A 23896-nucleotide genomic window follows, 5' to 3' on the forward strand; every position below is an offset into this window, starting at 1 on the left:
GGTTTTGTCAACAGAATGCTGATTTAAAGTCAGAATTATAAATTATAAAAGCTGCATGTGAAAGTTTCAGCTGAATTACAGTGTCTATCTTGCTGATAAAACAGCTTAAAGGCAGTGGACACTACTGGTAATTACTCAAAATAAGTATTAGCATAAAACCTGACTTTGTAATGACTAATGGGGAGATGTTGATAGTATAAAACATTGTGAGAAACGGCTCCCTCTGAAGTGCTATAGTTTTCCAGAAAGAGGTAATTTTAGAATTTGAGGTCTCGAAATCAACCATCTAAACGCTTACAACTTCGTGCCACGAGGGTGTTTTTTTTTTCATTATTTTCGCGCAACTTCGACGACCGATTGAGCTCAAGATTTCACAGGTTTGTTATTTTATGCATATGTTGAGATTTACCTACTGTGAAGACTAGTCTTTGATAATTACCAATAGTATCCATTGTCTTTAAAAAAAAAATATAACGGAACTTTCAGTGGACTGACAGTGGGTTCTAACTGCCAAACGGACACCGCCCCTTAGAAATCTGAGAAATGATTCATGCATGAATCGTTTCCCCGATTCCAATGTTTAATTGTCAACAATTATCCAAACCATAATACTTCAAAGGAAATCCTTTCTCAAAATAGTTATTCTATCAACAGCTGCAGCGCTTCTCACCAAGTAAGTCTTTATGGCCATTCAGTTTTTGAGTACTTGCCAATCTATGACCCTACCTTTAAAGTTCTGAAGGGATCTATGTACTCTACAAATGTTTTGACGCTGGGTTGTTTTTTGGTTTTTTGGGCCAAGCTTAAAAACTACAGTGTATATGCACACACTATGAATTTGTTTCCAGTGTTAAAGTTTGTAAAAGCACTAAACTTTTATTTGTAATCATAACCAAAGAAAACTATAGATTGTGAAAGCCTCATGCTTGTTGAAAACAATCAAAAGCTAACAGGGAGCAATGTTATGTTTGGCTTTTTAATTAATTTTTGTTTGCACAGTACATTTATGTTCCTGTTAATTCTATGAAATCAACTGCAAGAATGAAAATTTGAAATGACGCAAATTGTTACAAAGTTTAGAAACCGCATTCTCTTTTAATCTGACACAAATGTAACATTTTATTAATTCATAAAATATCACCGCTTCTTTGTTTGCACATTCTGTCTCATGAAGTTAAAACTGTCTTGTTTTGCTATTGTGTGGTTGTTTTTAACAATGTCACTCTCCTCTCTTGTGGCTGTTATTTCAGAGGCCCAAACTATGGTCAAACGTTGCTTAGATTCAAGGAAAGATCTTGTGAGATATGTGTGAAGAGCGATCATTGGCCGAAAGTCGTGCTGTCCGCATACTCGCATGCACTTTTCCATTGTTTTACATCAAAGATGGTAGTCAATGATGCGTATTGCAATCAATCTATTCACAAGTACATTGGTTTTAAAGAAACATCCTCTAAGAAGTCCGACGATGTTTGACCTTCTGTTATAGCAGAAGTTTTTGTATCTGTCCTTCTCTCTGCTTTTCCTGTTCTAGTCTACTTTATTGATACACTTTGATTTGTTTTGTTAGACTGCACTGTTTTGACCCCAAACCTGGATTGACACCCCCCCCCCTTCCCTTTGTGGTGTTGTGAGTAACTTGGCAATGTGAATTCTTTTTTAAAGAGTTCAGATTCATTTGTCTGCTGTTGTAACAAGGCAAGACACACCTATGGGTAGTCCAAGCAGCACACAACAATTGAATGTGTTCTTAAATCAGCTCTGTTCTTTGTAAAACGATTTAATGAAACATATTAAAACTAAAACAAAAACATGCAGAGTCGAAAAAATAATGTAGCGATCTCTTCTTTCTGGTGTCTTCATCAGAGAAACAAATTTGCCCAAATTACAGACGGCAGTCTGAGTTTAGGCAGCTGATTTAAGGAACACGTTGCCTTGGATCGGACGAGTTGGTCTATAAAAAGCGTTTGCAACCGTTTGTTATAAAATGCATAATCCACACAACAAGCCTCGAAATTGCAGGGTTTTCCTTTTACCTCGTCGACTAATTCGCGTTAATTCGCAATGTAAAAGGAAAACCACGCAATTTCGAGGCAAATTTGTGTGGATTATTGTATTTAACAACATCTTCCCAACCATATGCATTTTATAATAAACGGTTACAAACACTTTTTACAGACCAACTCGTCCGATTCAAGGCAACGTGTTCCTTTAAAAATTTGCCTGGGTCAAGATCGGATGGCAGAGTGATGAACACATAAGCTCTGCTAATCAAAATAATTCAGACACAATTTTGTGATCTCTTCTTTTTTGGTGCCTTCATCAGAGAAATATACTAGCCCAAATTACAGACAGCCGTCTGGGTTTAAGCAGGGTGATAAAAATTTGCCTGGGTCAAGATCGGAGGGGGGGCCTGTAGTGACGGAGGCAATTTAAACTCGGCGTGCAGAGCAACACCACAGTCTCTTTCCAATCAGTCAGATTGACAGGATCAGACCATTTCTCACATCCCGGACAGCGGATCCATTTATAGCGGCCCGCGTTGATTGGCCCACATTTTCTGGGTGTATTGTTCGGTGAAATTCTGCCTTACTATCTGGCACCATTTCGTCTGTGAGAAATCGGATGCTGTGGTGGGTTGGATGGCTTAATGAGGGTCTTTATCAACAGCAGAGAATGGTGTTTATTTTATCTGATATAACAAATTTAGAACAAAGCTTTTGATGAACTTTTTTGCCAATAAGGATCAAAAAGACATTTTCGTCCCAAATAAAAGAGAAAATAGAATTAGCTGTTGCTAGCCGCTCACCAACCAAAAGGACCTATGGTATAAATGAGGTAGAAACGATTAATGGCCTGATGTTTCGACCCAAGCAGAGTCTTTCTCAAAGGCTTAATAAAAGAAACAGGATTGTTTTTTTTTTTTTGTTTTTTTTTGAGAATTGAATTCAGTTATTCACACGGCAAATTTTGCTAACCACCAGTAATCCGTCTTTTTTTCATTCCCCTAATTTTTTGTTATATTGCTGTGGACTTTTTACTGGTGATTCTTCACTTTGACATTAGTCTGGTACTCAGTTTTTTTAGTCTAGTTTCCTTCTCTTTCTCTCTCTATCCCCCCTTGCTCACCACTACACAGGAGCCATGATGGGTAACACTGGTTCCTGCATGTCAGGGATGGGGTCTGGATTTGGACTCGGTGGAATGTCAGGTACATTGGATTCTGCTCTCTTCGGTTTTGTCTTGAGTGAACGGTTGCATGTGGGACCCATTCTAGTGCATAGAAGGAAAGCAGTTCTAACATTTCTTAAATTCTGGGAGCTTCACAAATTTTACATTCTGGGATTGTCACAGATTTTCAGCCACCAAAATGTAGATGTAAATGGCTAATTCCTTGAAATGAGTGTGATTTTGCAAACCTGTGTTGTGGAAGAGGCCCTCGAACCATTATGATGAATTAGTGAAAAACACCCCAAAACAGTGTAAAATGTTTATTTCACAAGAGAATAATAAGCTTAAGGGCACTGACAATTGATCATTTTTCTGAGTGAGAGCAAAAGTTCTCAGTGAAGTGGCACGTCTTTTTTAAAAGGGAGAAACTAAATTGTTGGAATTCACTTTTGTAACAACTGAACACACAATGTGGCAGCTTTCAGCCAGAGCTTTATCCAAGATCTACTATACAATGGGTCCCATCACTTTTCTCTCTCTGTGGTGTATGTGTGTGTGTGTAGCATGTTATCTTGTACAATTCCTGAAAGTGTTGTTTTATGTTAGTAATATTGCTGGTGAAGTTTCTTGTTGACATCCTCATTATTCCTCATCTTCATTTTTTTCCAAGTGCTTTGCTTCCCCATTCCCCTCTGAGAGATCTAGGAGTCAGCAGTAGTTTCAAAAACTGTCTGTTGGAAAGGTTTTGATAAACGATCAAGAACTGAGCCATGAGGCACACAAACTGTAGACCTCTCTTTTTGTGGCGTCACAGCCACTAGTTCAGCCAAGTTTGTTTGGAAACTGGCTTCTTTACAAGAAGTTGTAGATGTTTGACGAAACAAAAAAACGTAAGGGGTTTAGTTGATTCCTAGATCTGCCATTGTCAATTCAACCCATTATGTATTTTCATTTCTGAAATTGTTATTTTATATTTGTGCGCCATTATAATGCTCCATTTTTAGTGCAAACAACATTTATTTTTGTAACCCTTTTCAAGAATAATTATCATGCTGTTTACTTTGCCATATTCTTTATGTTGAAAAACAAATCGCCAACAAACTTATTTTAATAAACAATTGCCTAATAATTCTTAAACCTTCTTAACTACATCTTCTATTTGCTCTACCATTTTTGCCTATTCCTTAAGAAAAATCATTGGAATAAGATTTACTTCTCAAGCATTAAAAATTAAAATCTAAGCATCTTTTTTTTTTTTTTTTTAAGGGAAGCTCTTATCCCTTTCTTCATTCTTTCTCCCTTTTTTCCTTAGCACTTTTTTTATTTTATTTTTCACCTGTCCACTGAAAAGTTTTCAAATAATGGTGTGCAAGACTCCAGATTAGTTTCAGGGATAAAAAAAAGTGGTTCTCCAGTCAGTTAAAGATATTTTTTAAGCAGGACAAAAAGTTAAAAAGCAAGACAGTTCTTTTTAGAGATCTTTTCCGCGATAGTAGAATATAAAGCAAGACGGTTCTATAAGGATAAAAAAAATCTACCTGGCAAGTAGACGCACACATGGTGCTACCGCAAACCAAATATATATATACTGTTTATAAATGACAAAACTATTCATAACGTTTTCTAAAAAAAAGCAGGCGGCAAACCGTTACGTGCGTACCCAGGACAGTCAAGTGAGCGTAGTGGTTGGGACACACAGTCATCTGCGGGTAGGTTGCTTGACGTGGTTTGATGTTTTGCATTTGAAGTTGATATAATTCCCTACCATCTGCATTCAACTAAAAAAAAAACACTGTGTGATTTGTTTCTACCATAAAGTCAAACAAAATTTGTGTGAGTTTTTTGCAACACTTGTGATTGTGTCAAGTGAATTTTTGCCTTGACTAACCCCCAGCTTGACACTTAGTGTGGGCTTCAAAGTTGCCAATATTTGGTGGTTATATTGAGATTTGGTTGGCTTAACTGTGATTGGGTCACCTTGCTGTCAATTAAACATTAGGAAATGTTTGATATGACCAGCAACATTTTTGTTCAGTGAATCTAAAGCAATTTCTTGACAAGTAAAACCCAACTTGAATGAACCACTCCACTGAATAATGTTTAATTTGTTGTGAAATTGCAAGAGAATGAGGAAGATAACTTCTCCTGACCATAGTCCCTTGTTTTCTTTGGGGGAAAGGGGGTCTTGGTTGTTGGGTCCAGTGAGGTTGTCGAAGCCAGGACCCCACCTCAAATTCCCTGAAGTAATTGTGAAAAAGCTCATTGTTTTCTTGTCAAGTCGATCTGATGAAAGGCCCAAGCAACCCTTAAGCCTGAATGTTTCAAGTCAACATTTGCATTTCAAAAAAGGAAAAGTGAACCACGCCACTTCTACCCCAACTTTAAAGAGAACGGGGACATAAATTATTTGAAACTGCGATGCTACGTCAAACCAACTAGCAAGTGACTTGCCTGCAGATATGTCGTGGACTGTAGATTCAATAACTAAATTAGGCAGCAGTTTCCACATTTCACTCTGCAAAGAAGAAGAAGAAAAATGTTCCTGGAGATAATCAAATTGAAGATTCAGTTTTGCCATCGGGTTTTTTGTTTTCATTTGTAGAATAATTGAATTGAAGTACATGCAATTGATTAGATGACTTATGCCTATATTGAAACAAACCAAAAAGTAAAATGACATAATTTTTTCCCCCTCTTTTTCGAGTCATCTCCCTTTGTCTTGGGTAGATTCTATCTGAGAAGCCATTATGTAATGAGCTAAACAAAAAAAAAGCCAGATGTGAACGATATAAGGTTCCCGAGGCCCATCCTGGGGAACAGTTCTTCGACTAACGGGGCCCCCCACCCTGGGGAACAGTTCTTCGACAAACGGGGCCCGTTTTTAGCGACATCAACCCAAAACATGTTTTTGCATCGGTCATTGATTGAGTGTTTCACATGTTTGTTTCAACGGCGGAGACGCAGCTGTTATGACCAAACTGTAACCAAGTTTGTTGATGGCTTGGTTAGGCTTGGTTTCAAGATGGCGTAGTCTGAAAAATGACAGAATTTGTGACTGGTTTCTGCTTATTTTCCCTTGCAGTTAAATGTTATTTGCTGATTAGTGCTTAGCTCACTGAAATTGATTTATAAAAAAAAAATCATTTTACCATGAGAGTTCCGATTGAACAGAGTTATCGGACAGAATTGATAGTTCATGGGATTTTATCTATGTGGACTGACCTATTTATAATTGATCATGCTTCAGTGGTTGCAGTGAGGTTTTGGTTTGATTATTGTGTGCATGCACCCTTCATTCATCATTATAGCATGGTGTGTGTGAACAAGACAAATCCTCCTCCCACACCCGCCCACCCCTCCCACACCCCTCCCCTCCCCCCACCAAGTGTGTTCACTGTTCCCCTCACACCATTTACCTGATGGCAAGGCTGGTCAGTGTACATCACATTAAATAGTCCCTTTCAAACAATACTCTGGAATTTCTGTTTATTCGTTTAAAAAAGAGAGTATTTAAAACTTGAAAGTTGAGTCCCTCATTTTATTTGGTTTCTGTCTCTGTATGAAATTGAATTACGGTTGTTTATATATAGGTGTCCTAGTGATTGTGTCACTTTTTAATCGAATATGTTGATGTGGTCTTTTTTAAATATTGTTTCCATCCTTGTTATTGTTTTATCTTTATGTTGTGTTTTCTCCTATTTTCCTTGGTATGTCTTCAAACTTTTTGTCCATTACCGGTATTTCTAACTGGTGTTTGGATACTTCACTAGCTCACTATTTTATAGGCAGATGATTTGAGACAAATGAGTTAATTACTATGGAATGCTAGCATAAAAGGGGTGATGTAATGCAGCTGAATTGCATAGCATGATGCCTGACCTTTACCCTTTGACCCTAAAGGTTCGGGCATGGGCAGTGGTGGAATGAGTGGGATGAACGGGCTCGGCTCTGGGTCCGCTTTCGGAGGTGGCCTTGGAACGGGAAATTCGAGCACGCCTGGACTGGACTTTAATGCTTTGACACAAGCCTACTCAGGAATCCAGCAGTATGCAGGTAAAGGGAGATAATATCACCTGTGCAAAAAAAACACATAGGGAGAAACACTGGACCAAGTATAATACCCTGTAGAACCTCTTAGTGGCAGAAGCGGGATTGCGTTTTTTTTTTTTTTTTTATGTCACTCAAAGAAAAACCTGCAGTATTTAAAGGCTGCTTTGTAAACCTGCCTTGCTGTCAAATGTTTTTGTCCCCCTTCCAGTCAACAGTCTTTTCGTCATCCCTGTGTGTTTTAGACCAAACAAAAAGTGTGCAACTCATCCCCATATTTTCTGTCTCTTATCACATCCACCTTGATTGTCTACTTACCACTACTAAATGCTTTGAGTGTTTGTGTGCAGTACATTGCACCCTTCTATTTTTATTGTGGGGTATTGTGTGAGGTTTTCTTCACCCGTTTTACATTTGTTGGAAACTAAATTTTTGATAAAGCCGCCGTTTTTCTGCATGATGGTTTGCTTGTTGAGACTCGGGTTACGTGCATGAAAAGTAACTCTCCAACTGATTCCTTTTTGTGCAAACATAACACAAACTTGCTAAAAATTTATCTAAATATGAAGTCAAAAACAATTATTTTTGTTTTGCAAAAGATTAAACCCATTTTGAAAGCACTCCTGGTGTTGGGGAAAAGTGTTTGAACATTTAGCCAAAGCTGTCTTTCAGGTGAAAGCAACAAATAATATGCTGCCAAAATTGCAAATGAATAACTTGCCTATATTATATGTACCTTCCTGTAATAAAAGTGATTTTATACAAATAAAAAAAATATAGTTAACACTCATTTATCCAGTTGAATGTTATATTTTAGTTACAAATTGGACAATTTTTTTAGGTTTTCATATTTTGGTAAACATTAGAAATAATCGGTTGTTTTTTTCTAGGGCAGCCATTTTCAAACTAATTTCGGCACTGACCTCTCAAACCAGTGTCAGCGTTAAACACCAGCCATCTTTTATTATTTTGTTTTCATTTCCAATCAACAGCACAATTCTCAAATGGTTTTGGAGCAAATTTCCAGCAGCAGACACTTAATACGAAGCAGAAAGAAGGTAAAATCACAGCCATTTTTCCTCATTATTTTATTGATTCGTTACCCATCATGCCAAATATGACCGACAGTTTTCAGAACGGGGCCTAATTTCATGGCTCTGCTTACCGTAAGTAAAGAATAGACTTTTGCAAACTACAGGTTACGAGGCATTCTTCGCTTACACAGCTAGTGCAGAACTTTCGTGCTTGCCCTGCATAATTTTGGCGGTAAGCAGAGCCTATATATTGTGACCCAGCTCTGGAATATAAACAAAATTTGTTGCCATTTACCACAATGAGTTACAGCCATGAACAAGCTGTACAAATTCACTGTGCAGGGGCAAGTTTGAGATTTCTTTGTCACCATGCAGAATGTTTTTTAGATTTTCACAATAAATACCAACAACTCAAAATTTAAGTTCAGTCAAAGTTTACAGTTATCAAGAGCCAGACACATAACAAACAGTCTCAAGTTTATTTGACTTAATTTGAATAACTTTGATTTGTATTTGATGTGATTTTGCTTTATTTTGATATAGAAAAAAATGCAAACATTTCAAATCGTATTTTCCCTGAAATATTTTGTCTTTCAATGTTGACTTAAATATGTAATATTAAGGAATATTCATATTATTTTTATTATTTATTTTATTGTATTGTCTATAAATTGATTGCCGATTTGGCTACCATTATGTTGATTTGACTCCCTGGATACTTGACATTGCTGAAGCAGCTGTGACGTATCCTCAAACTGCAGGGCCCGATGGCGCCAATCTCTTCATCTACCACCTTCCACAAGAGTTTCAAGACTCTGACTTACTACAGGCCTTCGCCCCCTTTGGTACCGTGGTCAGCGCCAAAGTATTCATCGATAAGAATACAAACCTCAGCAAGTGTTTTGGTAAGAAATGTTTGTCCTCTTTCAAGTTGTATTCTTCTGCTTTTACATTCTGCAAACCTTTGTGCTTTATAAACGTGTCTTCTTCCGTTTTAGTTTCTCCAAACTTTAAAGGCAGTGGACACTATTAGTAATTACTCAAAATAATTATTAGCATAAAAACTTGGTAACGAGTAATGGGGAGAGGTTGATAGTATAAAACATTGTGAGAAACAGCTCCCTCTGAAGTGACGTAGTTTTCGAGAAAGAAGTCATTTTCCACGTATTTGATTTCTAGACCTCAAGTCTCGAAATCAAGCATCAGAAAGCACACAACTTCGTGTGACCAGGGTGTTTTTTCTTTCATTATTATCTCGCAACTTCGATGACCAATTGAGCTCAAATTTTCACAGGTTTTTTATATTTTATGCATATGTTGAGATACACCAAGTGAGAAGACTTGTCTTTGACAATAACCAATAGTGTCCACTGTCTTTATAATGGTCTCCTTCTGTTTTAGGTGCGCCAAACTTTTGTGCTTTATAAACTTGTCTTCTGCTTTAAGTTTCCTTAAACTTTTGTGCTCTCTAAAGGCCCTGTCACACCTTGGCGTTTAAGCCAGCGTATGTTGACGTATGAAAATATTATCTCCAAAACGTTGGCATACGATGAACTACCAATGGATTTTTTCAAATTTTAGCGTATTCAAAACGAGATTGTTCCATAACGAATGCTTATCGTGTTGCAGGCGTTCGCTGGCTTAAACGTCAAGAAGGTGTGACGGGGCCTTTAACTTGTCTTCTTCCTTTTTAGTTTCTCCAAACTTTAAGGACCATTTTCAATTTACACGTAGTATCTTTTCTTATCCTGTTCACTTCTGTTATTTTCTGAGTGTTCATATACAAATAACTTTGAAAAAATAAGCTTTTTTGTCAGAATTAAATTGACATACCTAGTTTTTAATAATAATTGATGTATGCTTCTTTTTAATCGTTTTTTTTTCTACTTTTATTTTTCTGTTCATATTTTGTTGTTTAAATCCTTGCATAACTGTTAAGCTTACTGACACTAATTTCCTTGTGCAATTTTATTGTTTCTAGATTTGTTTCCTTTTGTTATTATGATGTGCTTCCTTCAATTTGTAGATACTTTATTTGTAAATTTACTTGTAATTCGGCTGATGCCACGATCTGTAAAATGTGTTAAATTGATGAATATTTTGTTGTTCTCTTTACTTGCTACAGCATTATTGTTTTACATTTCCAAACCCCAAAATATGTTCCTCAAATTGTTTTGAATCATTTACATGAAATACCAATGCTACTCTCACCTGATAACGATACTGATACCGATTATACTTGAAATGTTGAATCGTTACCCCGTCGGCTTTTTAACAGAACCGCCACGGCTAATAAGAGATTTTTTCATGTACATGGTGCTACTATGTACGCGGTGCTACTGCAAGGCTTACTTGAATGAAATGCCATGTTATACATTTACATTTGGGAGGATGGGGGCTCTCAGTTTTCTTTTAGTTCAGATTTGTAATCTCTATCTTTTGGTGTGGTTGTCTGTTAGGGTGCTCTAATTCCTCCATTTGTCCTTTTGTATTAGGCCTATTGTTTATCTTTTTCCCTTATTACAGGCCTTCCGCCATGTCTTGTTGTATTAGTTTATCTTATGATGTATTTCGTTATAATGTGAGGGCCCCAAATAATCAGTTGTACTGAATGGTGCAACCTCGTTAAATATTGTTTTAAATAGTTTTAAATAAATAAAATAAAGAATTAATTTAAATGTCGTGAGAAATCCATGAAAAGAAAGGCAAGTTTGTAATTTTATGACTGCTTCTTTCCCTCGTGTCCTGACAGGCTTTGTAAGCTACGACAATCCAGTTGCAGCGCAAGCCTCAATCCAAGCTATGAATGGTTTCCAGATCGGAACCAAACGCCTTAAAGTCCAGCTGAAGCGATCCAAGGACAAGCCCTACTAAGTTAAAAGCACACGGCTGCCACACAATTTGCAATATATTAGGTAAGTACCCACCGTATAGCAATCCAGGTAACATGTTTGCAGGAGATAACTGTTGTGGAGTGGACCGATGTTTGCTTAATTGGGTTTCAATCAAATCGAGAATCTCTTGATGACGTCCACAAGGGCAAGAGTTAAAAAACTGATTATCCACTGCCATTAGGATTATTAAACGTAACATCTCCTATGAGATATCCCCTCCTATGTGAAATTACCCTCAATGTGAATGGGGAAAACATCCTATGTGTAACTGACCTCCTATGTGAAATTCCCCTCAATGTGAATGGGAAAAACCTCCCTATGGGAAATTACCCTCAGTGTGAATGAGAAAAACCTCCCTATGTGAAATTCCCCTCAATGTGAATGGGAAAAACCTCCCTATGTGAAATTACCCTCAGTGTGAATGAGGAAAACCTCCTATGTGAAATTACCCTCAGTGTGAATGAGAAAAACCTCCTAGATGTGAAATTACCTTCAATGTGAATGGGAAAAACCTCCCTATGGGAAATTACCCTCAGTGTGAATGAGAAAAACCTCCTAGATGTGAAATTACCTTCAATGTGAATGGGAAAAACCTCCCTATGGGGAATTACCCTCAGTGTGAATGAGGAAAACCTCCTATGTGAAATTCCCCTCAATGTGAATGGGAAAAACCTCCCTATGTGAAATTCCTCTCAATGTGAATGAGAAAAACCTCCTAGATGTGAAATTACCTTCAATGTGAATGGGAAAAACCTCCCTATGTGAAATTCCCCTCAATGTGAATGGGGAAAATATCCTATGTGAAACTGACCTCCTATGTGAAATTCCCCTCATTGTGAACGGGAGAAACCTCAACTCGACATTAAATTTATACAAGATGAAAAATCTAGTCAAGTTTTTCTTTTGCTCTTTAAAGTAGAGAGTGGAGTGCCAAATTACAACAAGCATGTATCCACGTTATGTTTTGCCGAGATGTTGTTACTGTCACATGTCATTTTGATATGTGCATATTTTGATAACAAAAAATACTTTTTATTGAAGTGCCGCATTTGTTACTGTGAGTGCTCTAGAGGAACGTTCAGAATTATTTATGAAACGTCTATTTGGCAAGGCCCAATAAACAGTTTTTTTGCAGTGCAAACATGTTACTTTTATTCTTTATGAAAATATATGAATCACTTGCTTGATCGAATTGCAAGGAAGTTAAATAGTGCGGAATGAGACTTTTGAAGGTAAGTAAGGCCGAGCTAGCTATGTGGAATTTAAGGGGCTTAAGATCGGCTTTTCGCTCTGAATAAGTCATGACCAAAAAAAAACCAAGGCATGCCTCATCTTGAAGTGCAGTACGGCGCTGTACTCGAGAATCATCTGTTTCCATGGGAATCGTCTGAAACCTTATTTAGTCCAGTAGATTGCCACTCTTGACCTTTGCTCAGTTACTTGATGGTTTAATATTTTATCTTTGCCTGGAACGTCTGGAATTGCTTGTGGGAATATTGATGAACAATTTAAATGAATTAACATGATTTAAACGCATGGGGTCTTAATTTCATAGAGCTGCTTAAGCAGAAAATATCGCTTATCAATTGGTCTGCTAAGCATAAATGAGCAGGATACCAGTCACAGATTGTACATGTGGTTGATAGTTTGGCTGGTAACCTTATTCTGGTAAGCATAATTTGTTTGTGCTTAGCTACTTTTCAGGCTTAAGAAGCTGTATGAAATTCAAATTGGGGTGGGGTGGGGTGGGGTGGGGTTTCCCTGCTTTATTAAGCTTTAGTTCAACAGTTTTGAAGAAATGTTTAGCAAGTCATCATTTAACACTTTGAAATAACATACTTTCTGAAACTTGACAACTAGTAACATCTAAAATCATGTTTATATATACATTGACTCATTGTTTACCTGTTTCGTGTTTGCATTGTGTTTATTATTTACATGTTTCCTTTTTCTAAATCCCAACCATCCCACTTCCCGATCCTCTCCCCCTTTCCAACCCCCCTTCTTATGCTCTCCCTGTTCCCCAATCAGATCACTTCTTCTGATTCTGTCCATTGCTGTCACGTTCCAAGTGTGACCGTTGTCTCAAGTCCTGACCGTGTAAAATGCTTGTGTTCTACCCCCGGATAAACCATCTTCTTGTTGTGGCGTCACGTTGTCTCAAATTAATAATTAAAAAAAACGTCCACATTTGCGTCTAAAGTTCTCACCGCTTTTGATGTCCTACTCGTGGTGTTGTTGCGTCATGTCTGCTATCAATGTGTAAACCATCAAGGGTGTTGTTTAATGCAGAATGTGACTACAAATAACCAGGGAATTACCCCCTGAAAATCATAAGTTTTATTCGATGGGTTTAGAAGGAGCCACTGTACTTTGGAAAATTCTGCCCTTCGGTGACGATTAGTGTATTTTGCGGGCTCGATCAGATTTATTCACCAGATCACTGTCTGAATCAAGTTTTTAGGGGTTGATGGCATTATTTTTTGGAATCGTTCATCACAGGGCAGAATCATCTGAATACAATCGGTGAATCTGAGCTGATCGTCTTAAAATAAGAAGAGAGAAACATTTATATGTAGCTAGGTGAACTCTGGGGATCATTTGGGGGTTCGTCATGGAACTCTTCATGTACTGGTTGTGATTCTAGCTTTTTGCAGAAAGTCATGATTGATTATTTATTGTTTGATTTATTTGTTGTGTGCACAGCACAGGACCAAGTGGTTTGTCGGAAACCGGATCAGTTTGTTTAAAAAATCACCAAAGTCTAGTTTCCTATTGTAAAGTTTACTCAGCTCTTTTTACCTGTTGAAGGCGATAAAATTAGGGGGGGGGGGTCAAGAATGGGCGAATGAAGAGATTTGTGAAATAGAACAGAATGAACTAATTTTGTAAGGTTTGATATTTTCACTGAGTGGACATGATTTGGGCCACAACAAGGTTACCCAAATATATGCAATCAATGTTTTGGATTTTTGGGGTCCAGAGTATAAGCAGATTAGTTCAAAATTAAGTCTCATGTTTAATTCAAGTATTCGGACAATACTCTGTAAGTCACATCTTTGTACTGGAAACGTAATCTCTGATTTGAGGCAAAATCCATGATCATTGTTACTTCTGTCCACTTTTGGGGGAAGAAACACCGTCATTTTCACTGTCTTGTCTCAATGTTGTCTTCAGAGAATCTGTATATAAATAAACAGAATATGAAATTGTGTAAAAAATAAAGAATCGGTAGATTTAGGAATTGAAAGCAATGCGTTGCCACGACAACATTGTACATAAAATGTTAACAGACACCGTATCTATGTTGTAATGTTACTGCAGTTTTCAAATGTTTTGTGTGCATTTCAAAAAAATTATAAAGCGTCACTTAAAAACGGATGTCCCGTTTGTGATCATTTCAAAGAAATTTACCCCTTTTTTCAGAGAATTTTTTGAAGAAGTGATCATTTGAATTCTAAGAATGTAGGAATGTTTTGTGTGTCATGTTTGGTTAGAAATATAATTGCTGTGTTTGAAGTGTTCTCATTTCAAGTAGTGCTCAAGACTTATTCCCCAATTGATGATATTTTTTATAAAAGTCCATAAAGAAATTCATTTGAAAGTATAAAACCATATTTTGAAAACCTTGGTTAATAATTTGTCATGCTTCAAAAAGATGAAAGAAATCAATCTAAAATAGACTTTTAAGTGAACTTTTTTATTATTATTAATGTAGCAAGTAGTACATAAATCAAAATCAAAGATTTTTATTTTATTGATTTTTCTTTTTTCAATTTGTCTTAAAGTTTACAATAAAATGTTTTGGAAGTGATTGTTTTTATTTGTTAATTACATTTGTTTGCAGTAATTGATTGTTTTTCCCCTCTCTTTGTGCACATTTGAAACGCTCAAATTTTCTCAAATATTTGAAGAAGAAAAAATATGTTTCAAATGAAACAATTGACATCATACCACTCACCTCTAATATTCTGGAAAGGTGTTTTTATCCCAGTCTGTTTTTCAGGAATTTTATACAATTTTGGTCAAGTTTATTTGTAAATCAGAAAAGAGGGTAAAATTCTCCCTAGGTTCAAACACTATGGCAGCTAAAAAGAACTGTACATACAAGAAATGTATACAAGTATATTATTTCGTTATTTCAAATGTCAAATATTTGACTACTATAAACCAAAAATGTCTTGCAGTTGCAAATTCATTTAAAAAAGACAAGTGTATTACTTCCATCATATTGAGTATCTTTAACTGTGTTTTGAGTCCTTGGTTTTTGCATGTGAGTGAAGAAAAAAAAAGTTTCAGTAGATGGTTGATAACTTTCAACCGACAGCTTTCCTCAATCTTTGCTCGTATGAAGACACATTGTTGTATCAAATCTCAGCAAGATTGTTCACTTGTGAAGATGTTGTAAAATAAGACAGTGTATAACTCAATGTATTCATTGATATGTGTTGATGTTCAATGTTTAAACCTGTTAGTTTTTTTAATCGTTTTATCTACGAGTTACGTAGTTTGATTTTCTGCCTAATCATCCTAATTTTAGTTTTAGGTTTGGTCTTAAACAAAGTGGTCTTGTTCTCTGTAAAATATATGTATCACTCATTATCTAAAACAAGTTTCTGATGTTATGTTTAGTGTTAATTAATGTTATCGTTAGTTTTTCGTAGTTGTTAATTGTTTAGCTCTGTTACTTGTAATTAACTAATTGTTTTCCTGTAGTAATTGTATAATGTTTAATTCAAATCTGCTTAAGTGTAGAGTCACTGTTAAGAGTGTCGCTTGAAGTAATAATTTTGCAACAAATTATGAGATGTGTTGTATCTCGGTAAAAAAAAACTGCCTTGCTTAATTGCAACTGTAGATTCATATGAAAATCAGGAGCATATGAAGTGAATGCAAATGTGTTAATTTTCTTAAATTAAGTTAATTTTATTCTGACGTAGGTGTATTATGTTAAGCGTAGGCAGTGTTATTTCTTCTTTTTCGTTTTCTCTCTCTATTGTTTTTTTTTCTTTTTTTTCTGAAAATTGAACTTAATTTAATTTTTACTGAAATGATTATGTGAAAGTTTTTCGTCATACAGGGTTTTTTATTTTGTGGCAGGGAGTTTGAAGAGAGAAAGTACGTTTCTAAGAAATGCAGTTCTAAAAAAAAAGCTGGGATGAATTTTGCAAGCAACGATAGAATCATAGAGCTTTTTACGTTAAATTATTTCCGTTTTAGGCGTGCACATATATTTTGTGAGGAAGGGAACTCCTGCTGTTTCATGTTCATGAACAGAGGAAATTTAGAAAAGGGGTTTCTCAGATACACATGGAATACACAAGAAACGTTTTTCTGCGTCCGAAAATAGTTTTTGTCACCAAAGTATACAGTAACGTAGTGATATAGTTTGCATTAATGAGAAAATACCTTCTATCGTCAGCATTCATGTACTGGTCATTGTTTGATAATGTTTTTACAACAAACTGTGCAATCTTATGGTGCACTAAAGATGTATATAAACCACCAAAAAAAAGCTGTATTCCTGTGAGTTTCATCAGTAAATGCGTTCATATGCGTGTACCCTGTGCGTTTAATCAATTACACTGTGCATTATGTGTGTACCTCATTTTTTCGTGTGCGTGTACCCATGTCATTCTTCTGTATGCACCCCCGTCTGTTCTTATGTGTGCACCCAGTGCTTATGGTTGCACCCAATGCGTTCATATGTTTAAATTGTACCCAGTGCTTAGATCCCAGTGCTTAAGGGTGCACCCGGTGCGTTCCTGTGTGTACCCAGTGCGTTTTTACGGGTGCAGGTATGCATGTACCCCATGCGTACTTCTGATATACAACCCTGTATTCTCTCGCATGAACCCCCATGCAGAACCAAATGCAGCACCTGCTGTTTTCTTTTATGCCTACACAATACGCATTCTTCGTGCACACTGGCCCCTTCCAATCCTAAAAGATCTCATTTCTTTTTCGCTTTTGCTCTGAGGAATTTTGAGCGAAAGATGCAATTTTTTTTTTTCTTCAAAATTTATGATCATTTATCACATGGTATGGAGTTTAAACCCCAAATAAACCCCCAAATCGTTAAAGCAAAACCAAACCATTTGCACTTGATGCTGCCTCAAATGTGAGTTATCCCAAATTTATCGCACGGCTCACTTTATGCACATTCAAAATGCATTCTCAGATTGTTATTCTAAATGTGTATAGTCTTCATACTTTTGTGTGTTGTCCTAGTACACACTTAGATGTGCATCACCTAGATGTGCTCATAGTTAATTTTCCTAACCTGCTTAAATAATTCATCTATTGCTTATTATTCAAATTACCTGCCTGCTGTGTTGTGCATTGCATTCTGCGAATTTACTTTTCCAATGTGCCCTAATGTGTTCTGTACTGCTTGACGCTCTTCATGTGCTCACCTAATGTGCAGGCGTTGTATTTAAATACATGTACCAATGCTTCTTGGTGTATTTTCTTTATGTGATTGTACAGTCTTTGTCTGCTTAGGGTATTACAGCGAGATGAACCAGCCTAGAAATGTCTCTAAACTCTTGATCAATTTTTAGGGCTGCCAACTCGCACTGATTCTGCCAATTTCATGGGTCTGCTTACCTCCGAATTCTGCGCTTCTGATCACGATTTCTCGCTTCGAGCTCTGAATCTCTGCGCTAGCCTTCTAGGCGTAGCATGCCTAGTTATGTGAAGTACGCCAGCGCAGAAGCCAAAATTCGCTACTAACCGCCGGAATACGCCTGCCGTTAGCACAGAATTCCCTGCTTCCGTAAGCGCCGATTCTGTGCTTACGGTAAGCAGAGGCATGAAATTGGACCAGGTTTGAAAGTCTCCTGATGATGGAATTTTTTCTCCTGTTTGACTATAATTATAAATATCTTCCAGATTGTTGTACAAAATTAAAAATGTTGGCAGCTCTACAATTTTCAATCTTGCTATGCAGAATTTTCTGTAACATTAACTCAAAAATAGCTGGGGGTTTTTCTATTTCAACAGCATTTAGTCAAATATGACAAACTTTATACCGCTTGAGGTAGTCTCTCAGTATAGCTCTATTGTCTATGGTTTATAGCATAATATAACTATGTCTCTCTTTGATAATTTGTCCTAACCTGGTTATCCCCCAATGAAAATGGTATGATCCAATTCTGAGTGAGAAGTTGAATTGTGAGAGTATTCCATTGGTAAAAGAAGGGACTGTTATTCTATGTTTGTTTTTTCAATCATTGTCAATCAGTATGTTTTTGTTGGTTCACATTTAGTTACAATGTAGTAGTTTCATTGTATGTTTACTCTTTATGCGTTGTTGCTATGTCGATGTACTCTGGTAATGTTAATTATGTAGCTGTGTATGTAATAATCTTAACTCGACATGTCTGTGCAAAAATGTGCTTGGTAAATGAAAAAAACAAACTCCCGGATCACAAGTTGTTGAACAAATTTATTGAAAAATGTGACTTCTGAGAAGGTTGCAAGATAATCTCATTATCATGTTGTAGGTGGCAGGCGTGTATGCCTCGTTTTTGGAAGGGCAAGGGCACCAAGGCATTTTCTCCTATGAGGAAATTAAAAATTTCTACTGGAGCATTTCAAGGGCACCAAGGCAATGAAAAGGGGGCATGGAGGCAATCGCCTTTGTTGCCTCTATCAGGCCTGTAGGTTGGATCCTAGTATTGGAAGGAATGATGTAGTTAATAATCCAAATATTGACCCAATTCACCTGACTTAATTATCAGAAAATCTTAAACCCGTCATACTGTGCATTTTAGGCAATGCAGAGTTTACACATACACCTATTGACCACCAAAATGGTGAGCGTGGCACATTCACCGCGCGGGATGTGCGTGCAAGGGGTCAATACTCCGAGTGAAAGGGGTACATCAATGGATTATCACCGGGATTAAAGAAATTGTTCCTCAAATCCAGTCCAAACCTCTGCTCCTGCAAGCATTCACAAAAAAAGTTGTGTCAGTAAAAGAATGCATGTGATTTTAGTTACCACCGTTTGATAGGTAACAATTACACTGGTAGCAACAAAAATGCCACCACAAGTCTATTTCACTTTAGTTTTAATATTTTGAATTGATAAATTTTCAGTAACCCCGACTGCACCTTAAAAAAAAGGGAACTTGTGCGATGTTTAATTTTCCAGAATGGAATAGTGTTTTTGCACAGTACACAGTGATGTCATTGTTCTTTATTGTTTGTTGCACATTAGCATTGTTACGTATCTGTATTGTCAGTTGAAAAACTCATTAAACTTTTGCTCCTATCTTAGTCTACAGTTCATTTTGTTTCCTCTTCATCATTGTCTAGCGTTATCATTGTCTGTCTTGGTTTTTGTTGTTGTCTATTTAACATGACTTTTCATGTACATATTTACACTTTAAAGTAGGATTTGAAACGTTGCATGATGGAAGTAAGATAAGGTAAGGTTTGCAGTAGCACCATGTGTACAGCTCTTTTGAGTAGTATGCTGGTTCTAAAAAAAAAAACGATGGTTGACGACTCCATCGGTTCTTTTCAGAACCAACAGTTGAACACTACTTATGGCCTGAGAGGCCGATTTCACAAAGCAATAAAATTCATCGCAAGACAAATTTTCAGTATCACCATAGAGATTTGTATTGTGACATCACACTTTACTTAGCAACTACGATTGATTTGAAGTTACGATCAATTTGAGACCTTTGTGAAATCGGCCCCCTGGTCACACAAGCATCGATAACGAAAACGAGAACGTTAAAAATGCACGCCCTCGATTGGTCGAGTAAGCGGGGGCGTATTCTGCGTGGAGCAATTCAACCAATGGACCCGTCCCATGAAATATGCTAATTACATTAACGCATGCGTACAGACCCTGTTGGTTGGCAAACGCCATAGAGTTGTGCACTAAGCAGACTCGACTCGCAATCGCGTCTGCGTCACGCACCCATTAGCCGTGTACAAAACAGCGCGATGTTCCCTCATTTTGTCAACCAAAACCTTAGTGCGCAAGCGCTATGTGCAATTTACATATTATTTCATGGTAAGGGTCTATAGAATGCGTTTTCTTTGCACCGTTATCGCTGTTTCGTCTTTATCGTTGTTTCCTCTTTTTGGTTATCGCTGCAGTGTGACTGGGCCTTAACAATAGTGCTACCACAAACCTCGCGTAATCTTTTTTTGCAATGTAACTTTGGCTTAATGCTGAGTTGGAGTATCGGATTGTCTGGGTCTGGGTTAGGTTTTTGTTGGGGGAGGGGGTCTTTATTTTGGGATGCACCTTGTGATTAATGTTTTCATGAAATTATTCATAGCTTGGAGAGGAGTTGTTATTGAGGTAAAATAATACAGCTGCTGTAAAAGTTAAAATGCTAAATAGATTATTTATAATCTATTTAACATATATATATGTTTTACGAGCTGAACTTAAAGAAATCCTACAAAATCCATCACCTCAATTTACATGATTTTCAATTTAGTTTACACATAGCCAATCAAACAATATGGAATGATAGAAAGTAACCATAAATGGTGAATCTAGATAAATGTATTGGGTTTTGGGTTTATATGGGGGTTTTGTTTGTAGTCTGGGTTGATTTTAGTCTTTTTGTTCAAGGGACACCAAGAGGCATTGCATGTCCAAAGGTAATTAGGGTTTGGTGGTTATGAGCTTGGTAAGTGAATAATTGATGTTAATTTTACCATCTTCCCGAGTAGTGGGTTACCAGGGCAACCGTAGACCGAAGAATTTTGTGATTAGTGCTGTATTCAGTATGTCAACATGAGTGGGGATGGGGGGGGGGTCTAGACTGTACAATGTTGCAATTTCACTGATGAAAAAAAAATCCTTCATCAAACTGGTCGAATTTGATGTGATACTGTGTAGAGGGCGGACAGATACACAGTATATATTTGCAAATGCACATGTGAGAAAGTTGCATTGGTTTACCTGAACCGTATCACACATAGATTTTTAGCGGATTTTCAAAGCAAAAGTTTTCATAAACCTGTCAAATAGCACACAGACCACAAAGGAAACTTATCCTTTCTTTTTTAAGAAGTTATAATTAGCTGTCTGCCAACCAAAATCACATGTGGTATAAATACAAAACAAAATTGTCAAAACAGTTTGATCATTGCCTCCTGTTTCGACATAAGCAGAGTCTTTCTCAGAGGCTACATGACAACATAACGCACAACTTTGCGCACAACTTTGCACACGGAGTTGTGGGGACTTGCTAGTGTTGTTCTATGATTCCCTTTTCTAAAGAATCCTTGAGGAAAACTTGAGGCCTTGAACCACTTCCTTTGCATCTATTCTTTTCTTTTTATTCAATATGACAATACTAATCGTGTTCATTTGCAACTTTTCCAAAAGGGATTTTCACTTGACCCCGTTGTTCTTGACATGAATCCAACACCTACCCAAGGGCTGTGTGGAATAAGAAATATGATTGACTGGAACAACAACAAAGTGAAGATAACACAACAATCAATTTTGTTTTAATGGTTTTCTTTCTTTCTCTCTCTTTCCTCTGAATTTAGACTTCTACTATGCAACAATGGTGTTCATTGTTTTAGTGATGACAACACAATGCAGCTGCAGACAGAATATCCACGGGTTTCACGAGCTTCATCCCCCTCCCCAGGCCCCTTTCACCCTCTCCCCTTCCCCTCTCCCCATGCCCCTCCCCCTCCCCCCAAAAGAACCAGACAGAATAGCATCGAGTTCTTTTCATCATTAGAGTGTGTGATAAGGAAAGATGAGTCCCTAAATCAACACAACCCTGGGTAGAAATCAGCCAAGAAACCTCCATCCGCCATCAGGAAAGAAGATAATAAGTGTATCTTGGTCACTCGGGCGAAAAAATTGCGCTTGACAAAACGGCGGGAAATATTCAGAACGGGATTCTGAATATTTGACAAGTATGCCTGATGGACTACTGACGGTAACCAAGTGGAAAATAGTATGGTGGCTGGGTGCAACCACGCATTAACAAATTATGTTGCCAAAGTAATTGGACATTAAGCCTATGGAGATGCGTTACCATGGATATGAGGATGGGAAACCGTTGTCCGTGCTGTGTCCGGGCAGATGTCTCTTTCTGCGACAGTATCCCGTTACTGCTCGGGTTATTTCAGGGGTTTGTTTTTACAAAAGTTGTTGCCTCGACCAGTAACTACCTGGATGGATCATTAGATTGTTCCTTGAAGGCACCGTATTATGTGACCCCTCTTTTCCGCATCAATTTGGCAGGAATTTCCGTTAAGCTTTTAACATCTACAATCGAAGTGAAAGATTAGCAAAATGAGCTTTGCGGAGGTTCTGGCACTCCAGTTTCATTAGGTATTAGTGACAAGTGCTGCAGGTCCCAATTTCACCGACTGCTTTAACAGGAAATATTGCTTCTGAGCAAAAAATGAGCAGGATACCAGTCATAATTGGCACATGTGACATGGTATTTTGGCGGGTAACTTTATTCTAGTTAGCATAATTTTGTTCTGCTTAGCTGGTCAGGCTATTATTCCAATTGACAGGGTTGTACATACAGAGTATTTATGCGGTATTACATTCTTAATACAGTGCAATATTCAAAGGCAGATTTCATCGCAAGAAAACAAAATGATGCAATGACAAATGAAACAAATTTAAACCTCATCCCACCATTTTGATTACTTATCAGTTTTTATCAATGCACTGTCGGTTCTGAGTATTTATCAGTATACCAGGAATAGTGTTTTAATCTAAGTATAAATGACTTCATCATCATTTCACCAAAGGTTTTCCTGCAGGCGTTGACCTTCGTTGTTGAAGGGCCAGTCATGGTGTTTTTTGTTTTGTTTTTATTCATAAAAGAACCTTTGTGAGATTTTTAAACCAAGAGACTTCAAAGATGATGGGTAGCAGTAAGATGAAGTTCTGACAGTTGTCACATAACAAACTGTGTGGGTTAACCCATTCAGTCTGCTGCCACCTGGAGTTGGCAAAAGTCAGTGGCGTAACCAGAGGGGAGGGGGGGGGGCTTGAATTGAAAATATGCAACCAAGAATCTTGAATACATGAAATAGCACCCCAAACAAACTTCTTTTTGAACTTATTTCGTCTTTTTAGTTTCCCTCATCCCATTTTTAAAATGTCTGGTTACGCCACTGTCGAAAATCTCCCATCGTCTTTGAAGTCATTCAAGAGGCACTCGGGCGTTAACCACTGGCAATAGGTTAATGCTGGATGCCTCTGTCAAGTTTGGAGGCCTTCTAATCTCCTCAATATAAAACCCTTTTCAAAAATTCAGTCTCCTTTTCCCGTTGTTGATCCATTGTCATCGTCTAGTAACCAATGTTCCTTAGTTGACCTACTTGGGGAAGAGATACATTCTTAGAGGAACCTACAACTGTGTATTTCATCTGAGGCCGGATCAGAATTGGCCTCTTCGGCTATGGCTATGACTGTTGTTGAGGGGGTTCCTAAGGACATCCTATACTTTAATGCATGATCATGCTGAAATCTAGTCATAGCCATAGCTTTAGCCACCGATTCAGACACACCCTCACCATACCAAAGAGATAGAACCCAGAGAATGCCGAGTGTGTTATCAGTTAGTGTTTTCTCGAGTCAATAAACATCCATTCATATAGCTGTTAAGCAGAAAATACTGATTGACAAATTTCTTTGCTGAGCAAAAAATAGAGTCGGGCACCAGTCACAAAAATGCAAACTTAAAGTAATTTAGGCTGGTAACCTGATTCTGAATACTATTC

General features: G+C 37.3%; 1 protein-coding gene across 20 annotated transcripts in view; it reads left to right on the forward strand.

Moving 5' to 3' along the window:
* Positions 1-22973, forward strand: part of LOC117291515 (CUGBP Elav-like family member 2) — a 97847-nt gene extending 74874 nt beyond the window's left edge. For 6 of the 20 annotated variants that reach the window (XM_033773264.1, XM_033773270.1, XM_033773268.1 and 3 more), the window contains 6 exons: positions 3137-3208; positions 7069-7221; positions 8208-8273; positions 8987-9154; positions 11002-11164; positions 13175-14908. In XM_033773264.1, coding sequence (XP_033629155.1) covers positions 3137-3208; positions 7069-7221; positions 8208-8273; positions 8987-9154; positions 11002-11123 — 581 coding nt within the window. In that variant the 3' untranslated portion in view covers positions 11124-11164; positions 13175-14908. Of the gene's footprint in view, positions 1-3136; positions 3209-7068; positions 7222-8207; positions 8274-8986; positions 9155-11001; positions 11165-13174; positions 14910-21682 lie in introns of those variants that run through there. The other 14 variants (XM_033773279.1, XM_033773280.1, XM_033773281.1 and 11 more) reach the window with 7 other exon arrangements.
* Positions 22974-23896: the final 923 nt, after the last annotated feature.

This window comes from Asterias rubens, chromosome 6, assembly GCF_902459465.1.
Source record: "Asterias rubens chromosome 6, eAstRub1.3, whole genome shotgun sequence".
Classification (NCBI taxonomy): Eukaryota; Metazoa; Echinodermata; class Asteroidea; order Forcipulatida; family Asteriidae; genus Asterias; species Asterias rubens.